The sequence below is a fragment of the Capra hircus genome, chromosome 25 (genome assembly GCF_001704415.2).
Source record: "Capra hircus breed San Clemente chromosome 25, ASM170441v1, whole genome shotgun sequence".
In the NCBI taxonomy this organism is placed as follows: Eukaryota; Metazoa; Chordata; class Mammalia; order Artiodactyla; family Bovidae; genus Capra; species Capra hircus.
In genome coordinates this window covers 34344532-34359802 of record NC_030832.1, presented here as the reverse complement: position 1 = coordinate 34359802, position 15271 = coordinate 34344532, and the positions used below count along the sequence as shown (strand labels likewise).

Genomic DNA, 15271 nt, shown 5'->3' with positions numbered 1-15271 from the left:
AGGCAAGTTGATTCCTCCAGTTCCATTCTTCTTTCTCAAGATTGCTTTGGCTATTCGAGGTTTTTTCTATTTCCATACAAATCTTGAAATTATTTGTTCTAGTTCTGTGAAAAATATGGCTGGTAGCTTGATAGGGATTGCATTGAATTTGTAAATTGCTTTGGGTAGTATACTCATTTTCACTATATTGATGCTTCCGATCCATGAACATGGTATATTTCTCCATCTATTAGTGTCCTCTTTGATTTCTTTCATCAGTGTTTTATAGTTTTCTATATATAGGTCTTTAGTTTCTTTAGGTAGATATATTCCTAAGTATTTTATTCTTTTCATTGCAATGGTGAATGGAATTGTTTCCTTAATTTCTTTTTCTACTTTCTCATTATTAGAGTATAGGAATGCAAGGGATTTCTGTGTGTTGATTTTATATCCTGCAACTTTACTATATTCATTGATTAGCTCTAGTAATTTTCTGGTGGAATCTTTAGGGTTTTCTATGTAGAGGATTATGTCATATGCAAACAGTGAAAGTTTTACTTCTTTTTTTCCAATCTAGATCACTTTCTAACACCACACAAAAAAATAAACTCAAAATGGATTAAAGGTCTAAATGTAAGACCAGAAACTATAAAACTCCTAAAGGAGAACATAGGCAAAACACTCTCAGACATAAATCACAGCAGGATCCTCTATGATCCACCTCCCAGAATTCTGGAAATAAAAGCAAAAATAAACAAATGGGATCTAATTAAAATTAAAAGCTTCTGCACAACAAAGGAAAATATAAGCAAGGTGAAAAGACAGCCTTCTGAATGGGAGAAAATAATAGCAAATGAAGCAACTGACAAACAACTCATCTCAAAAATATACAAGCAACTTCTGCAGCTCAATTCCAGAAAAATAAACGACCCAATCAAAAAATGGGCCAAAGAACTAAATAGACATTTCTCCAAAGAAGACATACGGATGGCTAACAAACACATGAAAAGATGCTCAACATTACTCATTATCAGAGAAATGCAAATCAAAACCACAATGAGGTACCACTTCAAACCAGTCAGAATGGCTGCGATCCAAAAATCTGCAAGCAATAAATGCTGGAGAGGGTGTGGAGAAAAGGGAACCCTCCTACACTGTTGGTGGGAATGCAAACTAGTACAGCCACTGTAGTTAACAGTGTGGAGATTCCTTAAAAAATTGCAAATAGAACTACCTTATGACCCAGCAATCCCACTGCTGGGCATACACACTGAGGAAACCAGAATTGAAAGAGACACATGTACCCCAATGTTCATCGCAGCACTGTTTATAATAGCCAGGACATGGAAACAACCTAGATGTCCATCAGCAGATGAATGGACAAGAAAGCTGTGGTACATATACACAATGGAGTATTACTCAGCCATTAAAAATAATTCATTTGAATCAGTTCTGATGAGATGGATGAAACTGGAGCCGATTACACAGAGTGAAGTAAGCCAGAAAGAAAAACACCAATACAGTATACTAACACATATATATGGAATTTGGAAAGATCGCAATGACGACCCTGTATGCAAGACAGCAAAAAGACACAGATGTGTATAGCGGACTTTTGGACTCAGAGGGAGAGGGAGAGGGTGGGTTGATTTGGGAGAATGGCATTCTAACATGTATACTATCATGTAAGAATCGAATCGCCAATCTATGTCTGACGCAGGATACAGCATGCTTGGGGCTGGTGCATGGGGATGACCCAGAGAGATGTTATGGGGAGGGAGGAGGGAGGGGGGTTCATGTTTGGGAACGCATGTAAGAATTAAAGATTTTAAAATTAAAAAAATAAATTAATTAATTAATTTTTTAAAAAAAGTTAGGGCACATTTCTTACGCCAGCAACTGTGCTATGGGTTGGGACACAGCACTTAATAAAACCAGAGGGAAAATTATGTAGAAAGCTTTTTCTTGCGTGGATATGATAATAAGTCAGACAATAAGAAGGAGACGTTTAATATAGTAGTTATAGTCTTATTCAGGGCTTATAATGTAATAAATAGAATAATGTGACAGAAAAGAAGAGGGAGAAGTCTACTGTGGATAATGTAATCGGAGAAGTCCCTTCTTAAAAGGTTATATTTAAGCTGTGATTGAAAGGTAGGAAGTTGCTGTCAATAGAAGCACTTTTAGAGAATAATTAATACTAAATAAAAATTTAAAAAAAATTATCTCCTTTCAGAGATGACAGGGCCTATATTTAGAAAAATATAAACTTTTCACAGGAATTTTTATGGCAGTGCCATGTTATAGAAGGACTTGTGAGAGTGTGCCCTTTTGTCTTATCCTAGATTTTAATGAGGAAGATTCCAACCTTTCTATGTTGTGGATGATGCTAGCTATAGATCTGTTATGTATGGACTTTCTTATGTCAAGGTACACTCCTTCTATTTCCAATTTGTTGGGAGATGTTTTTACAAAATAATGTTGAATTTCTATGTGAAAATTAACAACTCAAGGAAAAATTAAGAATATAATTCCACATAAAAAGCATCAAAAAAAAATTTAAGTAAACTTAACCAAAGAGACAAGTCTTGTAAACCGAAAACTACAAAAGGTTACTGAGAGATATTATGGAACACACACAAATATGAAAAGACATTTATGATCTGCGACATTTAAAAGTATTAAGCTGTTAATATTATCTCAAGTGATCTACAGATCCAAATAGCAAAACTGATTTTGCAGAAATAGAAAAATCCATGGTAAAATTCATAAGAAATCTCAAGGACTCGAAATTGCCAAAACAATCTTGAAAACAAGAAAGCTGGGGGTCTCATACTTCCTGACCTTAAAACATACTATACAAAGCAATGATAATCATGGCACCAGTATTCTAATAAAGATGGACAGCAGACTAATGGAATAAATAGAAAGTCTAGAATTAAACCTTTGTATATGTCTTTAGATAATTTTCAACAAGGGTGCCAAGAGTATTTAGTGGGGAAAAGATATTATAACAAGTTATAAAAAGGCAATCACAAAAAAGCAATTATTGTATGATTTCACTTACATGAAGCACTTGAAGCAGTCAGATTCATAATGGGGTTCCATGAGCTTAAATGGAGAATTTTGTTTAATGACTAATTTCAGTTTGGGAAGTCGGAAAAGTTTAGGAGATGGATAGTGGTAGTGTTTGCATAACAAGTATGTGTCAATTTAAAATGATTAAAATTGTAAATTTTATTATGTATGTTTTACTAAGTCATGTCCAACTCTGCTGATCTCATGGGATGCAGCAGACCAGGCTTCCCTGTCCTTTTTTGATCTCCTGGAGTCTGCTCAAAGTCATGCTCATTGAGTTTGTGATCCTATCTAACCATCTCATCCTCTGTCATCCCCTTCTCTTCCTGCCTTCAATCTTTCCCAGAATCAGGGTCTTTTCCAATGAGTTAGCTCTTTGTATCAGGTGGCCAAAATATTGGAGCTTCAGCTTCAGCATCAGTCCTTCCAAGAATAGTCAGGGTTGATTTCCTTTAGGGTTGGCTGGTTTGATCTCTTTACTGCACAAGGGATTCCCAAGAGTCTTCTCCACTACCACATTTCAAAAGCATCAATTCTTTGACACTCAACCTTCTTTATGTATATATGACCACAATATTCAAAATAAATGTAAGAACTAAGGGACTTCTTTGGTGGGGCAGTGGATGGGAATTTGCCTGCCAGTGTAGGTGACATAGGTTCAATCCCTGGTCTTGGAAAATTCCTCATGCTGCTGAGCGATTAAGTCCATGCTCCACAACCACTGAGCACAGGCTCTAGAGCCTGAGAGGCATGGCTTGAGAGCTGCATGCCAGAACTACCAAAGTCTGCATACTCCAGGGTCCTCTAGCCACAACTAATGAGCCCTGGTGCTGCAATTACTGAAGCCCAGGCACCCTAGAGACAGCAAGTCACAACTACAGAGCCCTCAGGCTGCAGCTACTGAAGCCCGTGCACCTAGAGCCTATGCTCCTCAACAAAAAAAGCCACAGAAATAAGAAACCCATGCACCGCAACTAGAGAGCAGCCCCCACTCTCCACAACTATAAAAATCCCACGCGCAGCAATGAAGACCCAGTGCAAGCAATAAATAAACAAAACAATGTATGTGTTAGTTGCTCAGTCATGCCCAACTCTTTGCAACCCCTTGGACTGTACCCCACCAGGCTCCTCTGTCCATGGGATTCCCCAAGGCAAGAATACTGGAATGGCTTGCATTCCATGTCAAAAAAAAATAAAATAAAATGAAGTCTGTTTCTTAAAAGGAACAAAAAGAAAAAGACCTAAGGTGACTTCATTAATTGGTTTATGATAGCTAGATAGCCCAAAGCATATGCAAATATCATTGGCTTCAGATAAACTTGGCTAACTTGTTTAAGAGGCAAATATGTTAATCCAATGGCAAAACCACTAAATTAAATTTTCTTTTTTTTAATGTAAATTTATTTATTTTATTTTTTAATTTAAATTTATTTATTTTAATTAGAGGCTAATTACTTTACAATATTGTGTTGGTTTTGCCATACATCAACATGAATCCGCCACAGGTATACACGTGTTCCCCATCCTGAACCCCCCTCCCTCTACCATCCCTCTGGGTCGTCCCAGTGCACCAGCCCCAAGCATTCAGTATCATGCATCAAGCCTGGACTGGTGATTCGTTTCATATATGATATTATACATGTTTCACAATTAAATTTTCTATTTTTTATTTTTTATTTTATATTAGAGTACACCTGATCAATAATGTGTTAGTGTCCAGTGTAAGGCAAAGGGACTGAGTTATACATATATATGTATCTATTGTATCAAATTCTTTTTCCATTTTGGTTATTACAAAATATTGAATATAGTTCTCTCTGTTATAGAGTAGGCCTTGTTGATTATCTATTTTTAAAATGCTAGTATGTATTGTCAATATCCAAGTATTATGTAATCGACTTGAGCAGCCTGCCAGTCTCCTCCATGGAATTTTTCAGGCAAGAATACTAGAGTGGGTTGCCACTGTCTGCTCCAGGGGATGCTCCCAATCCAGGGAGCAAACCCAAGTCTCTTGCATCTCTTGCATTGGCAGGTGGCTTCCTTACCACGAGTGCCACCTGGGGTTGTAATAAGTCACAATAAATTAAACATGTTTGCACTTCAGAAAAAATAAATCTCTAAAACATTTTTATAGGTTTTCTTTTTTTTCTTTTTTTTCTTTTTTTTTTTTGGCGAGGGGCTATATTCTTCCTGGCAAAGCCCATGGACAGAGAATCCTGGCCGGTCATGGTCCATAGAGTTGCAAAGAGTCAGACAGGACTGAGGCCACCTAGCACCTAGCACAGAGCATGGCAAGAAGATCTCAGCAGCACAAGATGCTCCACAGTGATTTAAGTCCTGAACTTCCTTGAAAGAGATTATTTTTTCCCTAAAGCAAGTGTCAGGTAGTATTTTAGGTGTCATAGCTAAAGAACAGCAGCCATCTACAAGGGATTAGAAACATGGGCAGGAACTGCAAGTTCAACCCAATGATACAATAGGTGACTTGTTAACTGAAGGCACCAATTCTTATCTGGATAACAGTTTTTTTTAATACTCTAAAGGTATAAACTCTTTGTAAAGTAACCTTCTTAATGGGACTATTGGAGAAGGCAATGGCACCCCACTCCAGTACTCTTGCCTGGAAAATCCCAGGGATGGAGGAGCCTGGTAGGCTGCAGTCCATGGGGTCGCAAAGAGTCGGACATGACTGAGTGACTTCACTTTGACTTTTCATTTTCATGCATTGGAGAAGGAAATGGCAACCCACTCCAGTATTCTTGCCTAGAGAATCCCAGGGATGGCAGAGTTGCCGTCTATGGAGTCACACAGAGTCGGACACGACTGAAGCGACTTAGCAGCAGCAGCAATGGGACTATTAATGAAAATAATAGTTTTGAACATATTTTAAATTTATTTTAACAATTTTAAGCTAATTTTCATTTAAATATTTTTATCTTATTTATACTTAGTTTATTATTCAATTTTTACTAATTTTGATATAGAAATATACAGGCTTAGGCAAAATTCTGAGAAAGAATACTAATAAGGGACTTCTAGAGTCTTCATATGTCAAAATATCTTAGCTATCATAGTAATTACGTGTCAAGGTGCACATGTATAAAGAGATCAGTGGAAAGATTAAAGTTTTGAATTGGACCCAAATACAGTGGGAGTTCTAAATAAAATAGTCAGAATTTCAAATCAATGGCAAAAAAATAAATAGGTGGATATTTTCTAAAATTCTAAAATTTAAAGAACAAGCACAATCAACCCCTATTTAAACTCCTAAATAAATTCAAGATGAATCAAATGTTATAAGATGTAAGATTTGAAAAATGATTGGAAAATTAAGTGCAAAAGAAAAAAGTAACTGAAGAACTTTTGGCGCAAGTGAAATGAGAAAATTCTTCAAAAGCAAGATACATTTTTTAAATTTAATATAAACTACAAAAAGTTTTACAGGCAAAAATAATTCTACATAGGATAAAAGGTTAAAAACAAATAGCCAGAAAACATTAACTATATATACAATGTAAAAGAGATCATTTCTTTTGCTTACAAATCTCTCATAAAAATAAATAATTGAATGAATCAGATTAAAGACATATGTATATAAAATCCACAAACAAATACAAATCAAATTAAACATGAGGGAAGATACTCAAACTCAATTATATCAAAAGGTTTGCCATTAAAGTAAAAGATAACTTTAATCAGATGTGATACATATATTTATCAGGTACTGGTTGTTGAGAATGTTGTCAAAAAAATTCACATGGACTATGGACAGAACAACAGCTGTTAGTGGGGCTTCCTCAATGGCTCAGTGAGTAAAAGAGACACAGGTTCGATTCCTAAGTCAGGAAGATCCCCTGGAGGAGAAAATGGCAACCCATTCCAGTATTCTTGCCTGAAAAATCCCAAGAACAGAGAAGCCTGGCAGGCTACACTCTATGGAGTTGCAAAGAGTAGGACACAGCTGAGCAGCTAAGCACAGACACAGTAGCTGTTGGTACAACCTCAAGAGCATTAGTTTGGAGTGAAGTAAGTCAGAAAGGAAAAAAGAAATATAGTATATTAACGTAGCTGTATGGAATCTAGAAAAATGGTGTTGATGAATCTATCTGCAGGAAAGAAATGGAGATGCAGATATAGAGATGGGACTCATGGACACAGTAGGGTAAGGAAAGAATGAGATAAACAGAGAAAGTAGCATCGGCATATATACACTACCTTGTGTAAAACAGATAACTGTGAGAAGTTGCTATATAACACAGGGAGCCCAGCTTGGCACTCTGTGGTGACTTACAGGGGTGGAGTCAGGGGAGGAGAGGGAGGCTCAAGATGGAAGTGATGCTGGTTCAGTCACTAAGTCATGTCTGACTCTTGCAACCCCTGGACTGTAGACTGTCAGGCTCCTCTGTCCATGGGACTCTCCAGGCAAGAATCCTGGAGTGGGTTGCCATTTCCTTCTCCAGCGGATCTTCCTGACACAGAATCAAACCTGGATCTCCTGCATTGCGGGCAGATTCTTTACTGACTAAGCTAGGAGGCAAGGTGACATGTGCATGATTATGACTAATTTGGGCTGTTGTATGGCAGAAACCAACACAACATGGTAAAGCAATTTTCCTCCAATTAAAATTAATTTTAAAAAAGAGAATGATATTTTGGCAATACATATCAATATCATCATTTTAAATGCATATACCACATGACCTTTGAATCAAATGTAATATCAACAATTCTATACCTAGGATCTTATATTTGCACATATTCAAAACCATACATTTATTGGAAACATAACTGTCCTAAAAAGTTTGGGAATCTCATGAAAAGAATAGACATTGATTTTGATATAAATTTATAAAGAGTGTTTCGAAAAATGAGAAAATCTAAGAAATACATATGGACTGGTACGAAAATATCTATATGATATTGCATATCTATAAGACATTGCATAGCAAAGCAAGTGATGCATACATAGAAACAAAGAAATATACGTGTAGAGAATACACTTGCATCTGAAAAGATTACTAGATAATAATTAAGGAACAAATTTAGGGTCAGCCTCTGAGAATGAGCACTGGAAGAAGCTGAGAGAAAAATAGAAAATTCATTTTACATTTCACCTCATATTTTTGGGATCTCCTTGTGGCTCAGACTGTAAAGAAATTGCTTGCAATGCAGGAGACCCAGGTTCCATCCCTGGGTTGGGAAGATCCCCTGGAAAAGGGAATGGCAATCCATTCCAGTATTCTTGCCCATAGAATTCCATGGACAGAGGAGCTTGGTGGACTACAGTCTATGGGGTGGCAAACAGTCGGATTCTACTGAGTGACTACACTTTTGTAGCATTTAGTTTCCACTTATGCTATTTATTATCTATTTTACTTCAGTTTCATTGTAAACAATAAAAGTATAAAAGTAAAAATGTTGTGTATAATGCAAATAAAAAATAGTATAGACAAGCCATACACAATTATGCATTTTAAACTGTATAAGTAAAAATGCTAACTTAAATGACAAGATGCTGAATAAAAATTACACTGTCCCTGAAAAAGAATAAAAATATAAATGCATAAGTTGATGAAAAATCAGTATAACTATGTAAAAATTTACTCTCTAATTCATTACATATCAACTCCCTGCTATATAGGCATTACATCATTCTAGATACACTGATGGGCAAGTAATTATAGTCTTTATATTCTAGAAAGTAGGAAAACTGCAGTTATACCATGGTTGTATAATCGTAATCTTTAATTACTATTACCATAAACTCGTTGAAGAAGGAGAAATCAGAACAACTTTTAAAATGACTTTTGCATTCAAAGAAAATGAACTTTGATGTCAAATGACTCCCTTCATGATGGATGGTGCATTTATTTAATATGGGATATGATGTTTCTTTTCCAGAGCTTCTTCATAGCATAAGTTAACTCAGAATTTCTTAGACTGTAGATTAGTGGATTCAGCATGGGGGTTATAACTGTATAGAACACAGTCAATGATTTATCAATGTAGAAGGTCTTAGCAGGTCTTACATATATGAAAATACAGGGAACAAAGAAGCAGACAACCACAGTGATGTGGGAACCACAGGTCTGGAGGGCTTTCCGCCTCCCTTCCTGACTCAGGTTCTTCAGAGAATGCAGGATGACTCCATAGGAGATGAGTAAGAGCAGAAACACAACAGTGCAGATCAGCCCCCCATTGGCCAGCACTAAGATACCAATGACAAAGGTATCAGTACAGACGAGTTTCAATAAAGGGTACATGTCACAGAGAAAGTGATCAATGATATTGGGGCCACAGAAAGGGAGCCAATAAACAGTGCTAAGTTGAATTACTGAATGCAGAAAACCTCCAACCCAGGACACCACAAGCAGCACAACACACACCCTTTGCCTCATGATCACCAAATAATGCAAGGGCTTGCAGATGGCCACGTATCTGTCATAGGCCATGACCAGCAGAAGGAAGACCCCTGATCCAGAAAAAAGGTGCTCTGTAAAGAGCTGGGTCATGCAAGATTTGAAAGTTATGGTTTTTTCTCCAAAGAACAAGTCGGAGATCAATCTGGGGGTAATAGAAGAGGAATAAGTAATATCCATAAATGACAAGCAAGCAAGAAAAAGGTACATTGGTGTTTTCAGGGACTTACTGACAATTATAGTGACTATAATTAGAAAATTGCCCACCACAGTCAAAATGTAGAGAAACAGGAACATAACAAAAAGTGCTTTCTCCTCCTTTGGATTCTGTGTGAGTCCCAGGAGAACAAAGTAGGTTACATTGTTTTTTGACTCCATCTAATCTGTACAGGAGGTGACTTCGTATAGTAGAAGCAACTTACCTACAAAACAAGGAGGGAAAGTTAAAGGGGGGAAATGTTCAAATGTAAGATTTTTTTTTTCCATTCGTTAGAAGAACGAGTATAGAACAACTATTTGTGTCCGATGTGTCATGGACAATTTTATTATCAAGTTGAAGACAGAGTTTCTGTCCCTCAATGCTATGACACACAACAAGAAATCAGGCAATTCCAGACTTGGGTTATTAGTGCCATTAAATGAATATTCAAACAGTGCTGAGAGTCATAGTACAAGAGTGTATCAAATAGGTATAACAGAAGGCTTCCCAGAGGAAGCAAAGCTTCAGCTTTGCTGAAATGCAAAAAAGAATTGAATTAATTAAAAAAAATAAGTTAGAGAAATCCAAAAAGTACAGCATTTATAGTCACAAAAGTCTAATACTTGAGGCCCACTTGAAGTAATTTACATAATCAATGTGGGTAGATCAAACTGTGAATGGAAGTTTCCTGTCCTGAATTGTCTCAGACCTCACTGACACTTCTTAGGCTCTCAGGTGGATATTTCCCTTTTCCTGACAATTAAATGCTACAGCAGTGGTTTTGTGTCCTCAGCCCCTACCTCTCTTCTTACTTTGCAAACTTGGATATGCAACATCTCTAATTTTGACATCCAAGTGAATGGCAATTTAGTATTTAAAAACTTTTTAAATGTCCATAATAAACATAAGCATTTTCTATACAAAATTTAAATAAATGTTTCCTATTTATCTCATTAAATGCTTTTTCCATGTTATTGTTCAGAAAAAAATTGCTGTACTCCTCACTCATTTGTTACTCTCATAAGCCTTTCATAAATCCTATTCACTCTACTATGAAAATATACCACAAATTTGATCGTTCCCTACTTCTCATTTTATTCCTGGTCCACTGCAAGAGGCTCCTACCAAGTCTCTCCATGTTTATTCTAGCCTCCAACAATCGGTTCTCCTGAGGCAGCCCAAATGACATCATTCTACTGCTCAAAAATTCTAGAATATATTCTAATCATACAGTCACAGTCTACTGTTTACAATATTGACAGCAGCAAGAACTGTAATCCTTATTTTATAATTGAGGAAACTAATGTTAGAAGATCTCATTCATTTTCCCAAAATCATACATTTCTAAGGCACAAATCTAAAATTGAAGCTGTTTGATTGATTTCAAAGTAATTAAATTTCTTACATAATAAAGACAGTCCCACAGTTATGAGCCTGGTTCCCACTACTTACTGCTAATCTTACCTTGTGGAGGTTTGTTCAGAATCTAAGAGTGACTTTAAGTTACACGTAAAGGTTTGAAATTATTTTTCATCCAATTTGACAACAGAGGACAAAAGGTCACCTTATTACTTGAGGATGCATTTTATTTCATTTGACTATCTGTCCATTTTCTCCATGGAGTTTTCAGATTATTCAGAGACACATTTTTTATGCATTGTGTTGATTATTTGAAAGGAATTCGATGGTGCACACCCAGAAAAACAAAAGTTTACCGTGTTAGGAAATTTATCAAAATGAGTAGCAAATCTTACATATACACAGAAGAAATGAACTAGTTATTTGGCAGGGAGGCTTTTCAGAAATAACATATTTCCTACTAACTTCAAAAAGAAAAATAATATTTGACTGTTTAGCCCTTTTCATTCTGTCTTATTAATATGACCAGACTCATTGACTGAGATTTTGGAAGACATTCTTATAATTTTTTTTGTCATACTTTAAGTCTATAAAAAGACCTGCTGAAAAATTGATCCGTTACTAAGTGGATAACGTCTTCTTCCTGTTAAGGGGAATTATCAGCTGCAATTATCATTGAGTCTTACAATTGGAATGTGTCCAAGACTGATTCTTGTTTAATTAATTCACTGGGATTTCCCCCAGAGGTTTTTTTTTTATTATTAAGCATCTATATATAAAGATATTTAATAGGCAAAGTCACATAAATAATATCAGAAGAATCTTTATGAGACTAAAGTCAATCAAAAATAATCAAAAATTTTGTCAGAGTGAACTTATTTGTTATTTCTTTCCCCATCTGCCATAGCAAGATTTTCTTTCCTTTTGTTTAGTACTCAATTTAATCACCTTAATTTGGTTCAATATATGAAAATTATATAAAAAACAATTAAATATATTAAAATTTTAGATATATAATCCAATCACTATTATTTTTTAAAGTTTAAAATGAGTTTACTGATATCCACAAAATTACTTGCTGAGCTTTTGGTGGGGATTGCATTGATCCATTTAGTATTATGATAAATAGTTTTTACAGGTTTCTCAGTGCTATTTCTTTTTTAATATAAATTTATTTTAATTGGAGGTTAATTACTTTACAATATTGTATTGGTTTTGCCATACATCAAGGCGGATTCATTATCATTTTTTAAGTCAAGGCACCTCTGTCATGCCAGCAACTGTCCTGTGAGTGAGGACACAGAGACTAGTGAAACCTGGGGAAACACGGGAGAGGCTTTTCCTGCAGGGATCTTCTTTCTTAGAGTCAGACAATAAAGAATGAGACAACCTAACAAAGCAGATTGAGTCTTATTTACTGCTTATAAGAAACAGAATGCTATGACAAAAGATAAGAGAGAGTTCTACTGTGGATAGAGATGACCTTTCTTTAAAGGTGATGCTTAAGCTGAGATTGAAAGGATAGCAAGTGGCTACCATTAGAAACGCTCTTACAGAAACTAAAACTAAATAAAATTAGTGAATAAAACTATCTCACTTCAGAGAAAACAGGAGCTATACTTAGAAAACTCTAAAATTTTCACAGGAATTTTTATGGAAGTACTATGTTAAAAAGGACCAGAGAGAACATGCCCTGTTCATTACAGATTTTAATGGAAAAGCTTTCAACCTTTCATGTTGAGGAAGTTATTAGCTGTAGATCTGTCATACATGGATCTTTGTCAAGGTACATTCTATTACCAGCTTGTTGAGAGATTTCTGTGAAATCTAGTTCTATGAAATTATTTCTATGAAATGATAATTGAATTTCTATCTGATCATGGGCAACCCAAGGAGAATTTAAGAAAATAACTCCACTTACAAAAGCATCAAAAAAGAATAAAATAAAATTTTATGCTCTGAAAACTACAAAATGTTGCTCAGAGATATATAGAAAACACGCATACAAGAAGACGTTTATGAGCTGGAATATTCAACAGTATTAAGATGTTAATAATGCTTCAAGTGATTCAGTGCAATCCCTATCATAATCAGAAAATTGCTTTTTGCAGAAACAGATAAATTCATGCTAAAATTCATATGGAATCTCAAGGACTCCAAATTGTCAAAACACTCTATAAAAAGAAGATCGGGAGTCTCATACCTCCTGATTATAAAATATTTTATACAAAGCTATGGTAATCACAGCCCCAGTGTTGAAATAAAGATGGACAGTGGACTAATGGAGTAAAATAGATAGTGTAGAAATAAATCTTTCTATATGTGTTTAGATAATTTTCAACAAGGGTGCCAAGCGTTTAGTGGAATAGAGAAATTATAATAAGTTATAAAAAGGCAATCATCAAAAAAAACAAAAATGATATGGTTCCACTTACATGAGGCACTTGAAGTAGTCAAATTCATAGGCAGGAAATAGAATGGTAGTTGCTCTGCCTAGGGCTCAGTGAGTGAAAATGGAGAATTTTGTCTAATGGCTGTGGAATTTCAGTTTGTAAAGCTGAAAAATTTTGGAGATGGATGGTGGTAATGTTTGCATAACAACGTGAATTAACTTAGTGCCACTTTAAAATGGTCAAATTGTAAATATTGCTATGTATATTTCACCACAATTTTTAAAATAAATTTAAGGACTAAGTTTACCTCCTTAGTTGGCTTCAGTTCAGTTCAGTTCAGTTCAGTCGCTCAGTCGTGTCCGACTCTTTGCAACCCCATGAATTGCAGCACGCCAGTCCTCCCTGTCCATCACCAACTACCAGAGTTCACTCAGACTCACGTCCATCGAGTCGGTGAAAACATAAACTATAGCACAGTAACCCAAAGTATATGCAAAGATCATGGGCTTCAAACAAAACAAGGTATTCTTTCTAAGAGGTAAACAGGTCAATAAATAACAAAACTACTAAATTAGAATCTGTATTTGTAATATTTATTTTGTATTGGAATATAGTTGATTAACAATGTGTTAGTTCAGGTGTACAGCAAGGTGATTCAGGTATACATATCCATACATCTATCCTTTTTCAAATTCTTTTCCCATTTAGGCTACTACAAGATGTTGAGCAGAGTGCCCTGTGCTATACAGTAGGTCTTTGTTGGATAGCAATTTTAGATATAGTAGTCTGTGTATGTTAATTCCAAAACTTTATTTAATCAATTCAACAAATATTGAGTACCTCCTGTGGGCCAGGCATTGTTTAAATACTCAGGATGAATCAATGAAGAAAGTAGACCAAAAAAAGAAGAAGAAGAAGAAGAAGGGGAAAGAAGGAACAAAAACCAAAACTTTTTATTTTGGAATTTCAAACTCAGATCTTATAAGCAAGTTATCAAACACTTTTGAAGGATTTTGTGCTCCTCTGGACTACTTCAGATTGTCTGGTTTTGCAGAGGAAAGAAGGGATTTTACAATACGAAACTTCCTTACCAACAAAGCAATGAGAATTTGCACTACAGATTGGAGTTAAACTCCACCTTGCAAACAGAGGTACCAAAGTTACTGATGAAACACTGAGTGGGATGGCTTTACCCTCAAAGTGACAGGGAATTATTTATGCAACATGGGACAATGATGTCTTAAATGGAAATTGCAATAAGTAATAATAAAACAGATTGGTGCAAATGTGACTGCGGTTTCAGACTGTGACCATTAAATTAACATATTAATAAGTAGGCTCAAATATCTTTATTAATCAAAATAGGAATCATTGCAATCAACACATTTTTGTCAATGAGAAATAAGTTTGTTTATTGTTGTATGTAAAAATCCAGACTTGGGGAGTCCACAAACTCTTAGAAGTCATTTTCTGCCTCCTGCTGGTTGTGGAAGTGTTTTCCCTGAAAAAGTTGTTGATATGCTTGAAATAATGGTAGTCAATTGGCAAAAGGTCAGGTTGAAGATGGCAGATGATGCAAAACTTAGTAGACCCATTTGTTCAACTTTTGAAGAATTGTATGTGTGAGGTGCAGTTGATCATTATCCTGAAGAAGAATTAGGCCCCTTCTGTTGACCAAAACTGACTGCAGGCATTGCAGTTTTGGAGGCATCACATTGATTTCCTGGGACTTTCCTGGTGGATCAGACAGTAAAGAATCTGCCTGCAATGCAGAAGACCCAGGTTCAATCCCTGGGTTGGGAAGATCCCCTGGAGAAGGGAATGGCAACCCACTCCGGTATTCT

At 35.7% G+C, this 15271-nt stretch overlaps 2 protein-coding genes across 2 annotated transcripts in view; both read right to left on the bottom strand.

Moving 5' to 3' along the window:
* The window catches only part of LOC102181832 (NADPH--cytochrome P450 reductase), a gene marked incomplete in the record, with an annotated part of 1163480 nt that overhangs the window by 777048 nt on the left and 371161 nt on the right, over positions 1 to 15271 (bottom strand).
* Positions 8925 to 9854, bottom strand: LOC102189025 (olfactory receptor 4A47-like). Its single transcript, XM_005701447.2, has one exon. The coding sequence runs from the start codon at positions 9852 to 9854 to the stop codon at positions 8925 to 8927; it is 930 nt and encodes a 309-aa protein (XP_005701504.2).